We start from the raw sequence: 7,637 nt of genomic DNA on the forward strand, positions 1-7,637 counted from the left end.
TGAAGTCAGAAATGAGAAGGACGACACTAAGGGAAAGATTCCCATAACAAAGCGAGACGTTAGGCACAGGTGATAAAGAAGTAGGGGTTAAGGATTCGGAAATGTAGGGTCTGACACGAAGAGCTCTGAAGGTGATGACATTGGGGCTTTAAGGGATATGAGGTTAAAGTCCTAAAAAGAAAAAGAAAAAAAGATTGGTTTCTGAGGATGGTAGTTCATTGGCACCGATCTGCTGTCAATTACGACTTCTATCGAAAAGGATAAATAACTGCAAAGGGAGTGAATATCTCGTCAGGGAGGACAAGGCTATTTGAATCCAAACGTTTGTGGATGGAGCGGGGGACAATATCTCAGCTAAACGAGAAATGCTTAAAGTAGGATGCACTGAACTCATAAAGTTTCTATTCCCGGAAGCCGGCAAGGCGAATTGCTTCCTCTGCCTGACTTTCCCTCTAGCCAACGCCCCACGCCTACCTTAACCAATGAGCGCGCGCGCTGGGTGACGTTCTGTGACGCATCCGCTACGCTTGCTTTATCAGGCGTCTTCTCGCGTGGCAGCCTCTCTCTTCTCGTGGTTCCTTAGAGCTCGCCGTTTCTACAGCTTTGGCTTTTAATTTCCAGGTAAGCAGCGTTTGTCTTGCGTCGTGGTTGTCCCTCACCTCGCTTCCTTGCTTCCCAGGGGCGGGGAATGAGAGTAGAAAGAGGAGCGGCTGCTGACACGTAGGCTTGAGTTTCTCCAGGGAGGGCTTGTCCCAGGCTACAAGAGAAATCTCTGTTGTGAGGCTGTCCTGCTGCATCCGAATGGGAGTAATGCTGGGAGGGACGGACGGGGTCGGTGGCGGCAGTGACCACGCGACAACCTATTTTGGTTGTCTCTTCCCACGTGACCACCGCCATCTTGTTCTGCAGGGAAAGAGGAAATGCAATGCAGTTGTAGGCCTGCGCGACCATACAAAATGACGGGTGTAGAGGCTTGGGATGTTGTGGGCATGCGCGGGAGCGGTCGTCAAATGGCGAACAGGCTCAGTCTGGCTTGCTGGTTCCCGCCTTTTCTGCTCCCCAGTCTCTTGCCATTGATAATCCTTTTTAGCCCATTTGTGTGTGTGTGTGTTTTCCTTGTAATTTTGATAATCCTTTTTAGCCCATTTTGTGTGTGTGTGTGTGTGTTCCCTGTAATTCTCCCGGTGTTTGGCATGTCACCACTTCGCACAGTCACTATATTCCCCAGTATTCCACATACTCTCCCTATAGGACTTGCATTCTGCCATGTCTTCTGAAGAAGGGAAACTCTTCGTGGGAGGGCTCAACTTCAACACCGATGAGCAGGCACTAGAAGACCACTTCAGCAGCTTTGGGCCTATCTCTGAGGGTGAGCCATGGACCAGCCCACGAGTTGAGGCTGGTGGATAAAAGCTAGTCTGGGACCAGTATCTGAAATTCTCCTTAAGTTCCTTATTTTTAAGATATAGTTAGGCTGAGAAAAATCTAATGAGATACAGGATTGGGGGGAGGGGTGGTTGTCTATTCGCCCAAGTGCTATTTGGTGTGTGCTGATTTGTACTGTTTACTTTTCAGGCTACTCCTTTCCATTTAAATGTTAGGATTCTAATATTTCTATTTCTACCCCTCTCCCCCACAGTGGTTGTTGTCAAGGACCGGGAGACTCAAAGATCCCGGGGTTTTGGCTTCATCACCTTCACTAACCCAGAGCATGCTTCAGATGCCATGAGAGCCATGAATGGAGAGGTGAGGCCTCCTGCCTCCAGAGGAGCCTTCTCCCTGTCTGCCACTTTCTTCGTTCTTTCTGTTTTCCCTCTATGTCTGCCAGGGGCAGCGTGGCCACGAAGCCCCTCGGTGTCCACTCACAGGAGCATGACTGCCTTCTGTTCTAGGGGGTGGAGGGCAGCGGCAGACAGAGCCGGGCTGCCTGGGAGGCGACGACTGGTCCTGCATGAGGCGGAGAAGCCACCTGTGGATGGTTGACCTGCTCTGGGCTTAGGTAGTAGAGTCTGCAGACCTGTGGGCCTGGCCCGGAGAGGACCTCGTGAGTCTTCTGGGATGGACTCTGAAGCCTCAAACCAAGAGAGGTGTCTAGCCCAAATAGTCGGGCAGCTTAGAGGAGTGGGGAGGAGAACCCAGCCTGAGTTCAGTCGAGATGTAAGTAGTAGCAGGGGAGCACGGTGGATTCAGGTCGTTTTGTGGGATTTTGTAGCTCCTGGTGAAACCATTCTGGTCAGAGGAGCTTGTTCTGGAGCATGGCACCCAGAGTTTGGTGCTAAGCAGGAATTTCTGGGCTCTTGCCTAACTACCGGTGCCCGATCTTCCCTCTGCTACTCCCGACTGACTGACAGCCCTGCCTCCTTGTGTCTGTCTCCTTCCCATACCTAGTCTCTGGATGGGCGCCAGATCCGTGTGGACCATGCGGGCAAATCTGCCCGGGGAACCAGAGGAGGTGCCTTTGGGGCACATGGGCGTGGTCGCAGCTACTCTAGAGGTAAGTGTAGGGCTGGTTGTATTATGAGATGAGCTAGAACCATTTGTTAGAAGCCTGTCTCTGAACTGCTGCTGTTTAAATATTTTCCCATAGGTGGTGGAGACCAGGGCTATGGAAGTGGAAGATATGACAGTCGACCTGGAGGATATGGATATGGATATGGACGGTCTAGAGACAACAGCGGCAGGTGGGTGCTGAGAGTTTGGGATGCTATATATAGCGCTGGTGTTCTTAATTCAGTAGCCTGATAACTCGCACCTACCTGGAGATGGGAGTTTTTCCATGGTGCTCATACATTTTATGTGTTCTGCTTATACATTTTTAAAGGTTTTGTATTGTGTGGCTTGGGTATATCAAAGGTCAGTGTGCCAGGCTCTGGCAGTCTCCATCACTACAAAAAAGTAGTTAGACTTTATATTGTGGATCCATTATTATGAGGTTGATGTGTATAGTTTTTAATGTTTAATGTCTACAGTGTTGAGTACATTCCTGTAAAACAATTGCGTTTTCCCCAGAAGCCAGGGTGGCTATGACCGCTACTCAGGAGGAAATTACAGAGACAATTATGACAACTGAGATGGGACATGCACACATAATGTAGGTGAACCTGAATATTGGGAGTGAGTCAACCTGTGCTCATCAGACCCTCCTGTCCTGCCCCTCTTGCTTTTCTTCTCATCGCACTGCCCTATATCTCTGCTGCCTTGATGTCTTACCCAGCCAGTTTACCTCAGCATCACTTGGCTGCTCTTGCTTTTAGCTGCATGCCAGAGCTAGTTGTGGGATATGGTGTGGGGTACCCGAAAAGTGATCTTATGTTCTGTTGGGACATGATAGAAATAAGAGGTGGTGTGCTGCATCTTTATCAACTCTGGGAGGTGAGCATGTTTATCAGCCTGTTTCTTCCTGACATCAAAATTCTACCCCTTCTTACTATTCTCAGATACACAAGGAATAACACTCTTCTGATCCAGGATCGTCCTTCCAAAATGCTGTATTTGTAAAGATTTTTGGAGCTGCGCTGAAACATCTGTTTTAGTACATCAAGTTCTATTTTTTAATTGAGCTCCCAAGGTAGTTAGAGACCTTTTAGAACGCTCCAGGTGTTCTTTAAGCATTTTTCTCTTTAAAGACAAATTTTAAGACATTTGTTACAGTCCCAATATTTTTCCTTTAATTAGAATTTTTGTTTAGGTGCTCAGGATTGTTTCTGGCCCCAAAAGGTAGCCAGGCTAATGTTTTTTAAATTAATGGATATTTAGGGACATTTTAAAAAACTTGTACAAATGTTTATCATGGCCAGAAAGTGAGTTCTGAATGTACCTATGAACAATCTGAATCAAGATCATGATTATTTAGAGATTTTTTTATTCAAGATCACCGTCCTGATTACATAGAAGAACTTTAAAATGTTTGTGAATGTCATTTTTTTTTAATACTGGAAGAAAAAGTATTCTGTTGTGTCTGGTGTGTTTAGGATGTCCATTATGGAGCTAATTAAAAGATGAAACCTGAACACAAATCAATATTGATAATGCTTTTTCCTTATTCAACCTAGTTTATAATTTAGAAGTAGAAACAAGTCAGGATGAAGCTTGGAAATGTACAGGGGTGGGCAGAAACTGCTGTAAGAGTTGAGCCTTGAATTTGAAGTTAGGAAAGTTTGGATTGCCTTGTGGGTGTATGGTGAGACATGAAATGTGGTGGATACAGGTAAAAGTCAATTCTCTTATGACTAGAACCGAGTTTTCTGAAGTAGTTTCTTGGTCCTTTTCACAGCTATTGTTTCCTTAAGTTTTCTATTATGAGCACAAGGTCTCATATAAGATTGTCCTGGGAGCATAAGCACATTAGTCTCATGACATGGGCCCTAAACCCTACCATAAACAGAATAGTATGCTATCCCTAAATGATGGAAATTGTGTGTGTGTGTGTGTGGTGTGTGTGGGGGGTGGTCTGGAACCATATGTCAGGCATGAAGGAAATCTGGTTAGAAAACAAGAATTAAGGTTCAGACTAGATTCAGATTCCTAAATTCAAATGTGGGGTACTACTCCCTGCTCTTTGACCTTTGGTGAGACATTTAACTTATTTTCTTAGCATTGTGTTCCACATTTGGGGAGGAGAGTCAAATGAATAATTATATAAAGCCACTAAGGACAATTGGTAAACTTTCTGTTAACAAAGGTTGTCATGAGAAGCCAGTGGTGGCCCTTTAAATTGGGGGGGGGGGACACACGACTATCTTTATCTGTTAAGTTCTGCTTTTACGTTTAGTGGGGTTCTGGTGGCTATCTTTTGCTCCCATGGGGATTAGTCCTCTATTGATTCCTTTTAGAATGGAAAATTGAGTTTTGTCCCTGGTTATCACCATCAGGATCCAGATTCCAAAACTTTATTCTGAACAGTTTGCTTCATCCTTGGGGCATGGAGGCTTGTCTCCTCAGGTCTCCCAAGGATATTTTTTTCTCACACCCAAATGGTCATGAATTTGCTTTGGCAGGTGGATGAAGACTCAGGAACTTCCCAGAATTCTGCCTCACCCACTGAGCCAGGCCCAGAATATGGGGCATTGTGGCTAACCCCACCAGGTGGGTACTTGGTCTGAGGAAGTATAGGGAAGGCCCTATGCTGGGCCTTTGGGGAAGTAAGGTGGTGGGAGCTGGCAGAACCATTTTCTGTCTTAAAGGTGGGAATGGGGAGGAAATACACCCAATGTAAACTGAGGTAGTATTTCATAATCAAACATAAAATGGCTACAGCTAGATGATTTTCTACAGTGTGTTGTGTGGTAGTATACACAGCCTCAGAATTCTATAAAAATTGCCCCACTCTTCAGATAACTGGAGCTGTATTTTAATAATTTAGCTGTGGAAAGCCTGTCTCAGTGATAATTGTTAGGGAAAGAGCTCAGGAAGGACATTGTGGAAATTTATGGTCCCACAGACCTTGGGAAAACTTAACTTTTGAGGTTCAAAGCTCCCCTAGTGTGAGATTGGACCTCAGGAAGGACATTGTGGAAATTTATGGTCCCACAGACCTTGGGAAAACTTAACTTTTGAGGTTCAAAGCTCCCCTAGTGTGAGATTGGACCGAGAGCCAAAATAGCAAATACCATGGTCAAAGCACCTTGGTGCTGGATTTACAGGAGTGTGATGTCATTCTGGAAGATAAACCCATGGCTTGCTGCATGCGAGGCCAGCAACTAAAAAGGACTGGTTTTAGCCCCTGCTTCCTGGCTTCCTCAGTTTTAACATTTAAAATGAAAACGATCACCACACCCATGGACCACATTTTGCATTGAAGGCATATAGAAGGTGTACTGTTTTTCCAAATAAGTTCTATGGTTCCATTACATCATGAAAACCAGTATCCTGGTTTTGCAAGCTGCCTAGTCCCTTCTTAGCAGCAAGCTTATCCCCTTATTAATGTTGGATTTTGAGGAACTGCCCTACGTCCTGTAGAGTAGAAGGTGGGGCTTGTTTACCTTGTTGAATTGTGGTGTTCCAAATAAACCTTTTTTAATATGCTGGTGTTTTTATTTGGGAAATGGTTTTTGCTTGGAATTGAATCCAAGGTGAGTCCCTTGGTATATGTGAAGCAAATCATTTTGATCTTCCACTATAGATGGAAAGTGTGGTATTGTGTTTTAACAGTAAAAATTAGCATGGCCTCTGAGAAACCATTTGGTAACTGAAGAATATGATACTAATCTGCATTGAAATCCAAAATTTGTGGGATCTAGTTACTTTTGGTTTAGACTGATATTCAAAAGCAAGGAATTTATTGCCAAAAAGATAAATTATGCTTGTCTCCTATGAACTTTATTTAGCCACTGGAAAAGGGAGCAGAGGACTCCTTAGAAAATTAGCAGACTTAAAAAAGTAATTTGACTTCATTCAATAGACTCACTTTGATTTGATGGATATGTACATAAAGTAGTACATTAACATTGCTTCAAACCTGCTTTAGCAAAGCAGTATTGGCAGTTGGTTCACACAGGGTTGTAAATATTTTCTGCTTCACTTGGTGTCATAGTCAGGGCTTCATAGCAGCTAGGCAAGCACTCTACCAACTTTATATATTTTTTTTTTTGAGATAGGACCTTATGTGGTTCACACTGGCCTCACTCATTTTGCTTCCATTTTGCAAGTTCCCACCTTTTCTAACTTATTCCAGATAGCATATATTTAAAGCATAGACATGGTTTTGTAAATATACACACTAAAGATAGTTAATATCAAGATAATTGCCAAATTTATTACCTTCATATAATCTGCTTTCGATGTCTATAAAAATGTGATTTATTATTTTAAGTATGCTACAGTATCACTAGGCTGATGCTGTCTTCAGGATGAAAACAGAACTTCAAATACTAGGTGAGTATGCTACCTTTGAGCCATCTCCTCAACTAATACTGTCTTTATTTTAAGGTTGGATACTATACTGTACGTGTGTTGGGTCCATATGTTGGCTGTTTTATTTTATTGTATTTTTTGACCTATGCCTTTATTTTCCAAGATGTTTTAATTTAGGTCTGTGTATGGTTGGTTCTCTTAGAGATCAAAGTTCTCCGATTGCTCTGGGGTAAGCCAGCCAGTGACACCAGAAGCTAAGCTCAAGTAACCTGCAAGAGCAACATGGACTTATTTTTAAAATTTATTTTTGTTTGCATTGGTGTTTAACCTACATGTTTGTGTGAGGGTGTCAGATCTTGGAGGTACAGTTGTAAGCTGACATGTGGGTGCTGGGAATTGAACCCAAGTCCTCTGGAAGAGCAGCCAGTGCTTTTTAACTACTGGGCCATCTTTCCAGCACCCACAACATGGACTCTTAAAAGGTACTGGGTCATCTTTCCAAATCTCTCTTTAAGATAATGGCTTCTCTCTCTCCCTCTTTTTGTTGTATCTATGGTTGACCTCAGCTAATGAGGTCTGTTAAGATGGTTCCTTGGGTGTAAATCTGGTTCAAAGGTCTAGCCTGACTTCTATCTCCAGATGCCACAGTGATGTCTAGCCTGAGACACAGGCCACTAGAGTTACATGTCACTTACGAAGAAAAAAAACGTACTCAGATGTGTTTGGTGATTTCAAGCAGAGTGCAATGATGGCATGTGCCATTAGTGCCAGCACTCTGGAGACAT

At 43.8% G+C, this 7,637-nt stretch overlaps 1 protein-coding gene across 2 annotated transcripts; it reads left to right on the top strand.

Moving 5' to 3' along the window:
- Positions 1 to 400: 400 nt before the first annotated feature.
- Rbm3 (RNA binding motif protein 3) lies at positions 401 to 4,016 on the top strand. 2 transcript variants are annotated; one of them, XM_021628112.2, is made up of 7 exons: positions 401 to 621; positions 1,252 to 1,369; positions 1,640 to 1,746; positions 2,389 to 2,494; positions 2,588 to 2,681; positions 3,010 to 3,091; positions 3,438 to 4,016. In XM_021628112.2, exons 2-6 carry the CDS (start codon positions 1,267 to 1,269, stop codon positions 3,068 to 3,070), a joined length of 471 nt encoding a protein of 156 aa, XP_021483787.1. In that variant the 5' UTR covers positions 401 to 621; positions 1,252 to 1,266; the 3' UTR covers positions 3,071 to 3,091; positions 3,438 to 4,016. The 2 variants fall into 2 exon arrangements, with proteins under 2 accessions (XP_021483787.1, XP_021483789.1); XM_021628114.1 differs by having other exon boundaries at positions 3,013 to 3,091.
- Positions 4,017 to 7,637: the final 3,621 nt, after the last annotated feature.

This window comes from Meriones unguiculatus, chromosome X (assembly GCF_030254825.1).
Source record: "Meriones unguiculatus strain TT.TT164.6M chromosome X, Bangor_MerUng_6.1, whole genome shotgun sequence".
Classification (NCBI taxonomy): domain Eukaryota; kingdom Metazoa; phylum Chordata; class Mammalia; order Rodentia; family Muridae; genus Meriones; species Meriones unguiculatus.

Bases quoted from the DNA above. Each gene is read 5' to 3' on its own strand.
- Rbm3 (XM_021628112.2), top strand. From the start codon at position 1,267: ATGTCTTCTGAAGAAGGGAAACTCTTCGTGGGAGGGCTCAACTTCAAC. The intron at 1,370-1,639 runs GTGAGCCATGGA...TCTCCCCCACAG, and splicing joins CTTTGGGCCTATCTCTGAGG to TGGTTGTTGTCAAGGACCGG. The intron at 1,747-2,388 runs GTGAGGCCTCCT...TCCCATACCTAG, and splicing joins TGAGAGCCATGAATGGAGAG to TCTCTGGATGGGCGCCAGAT.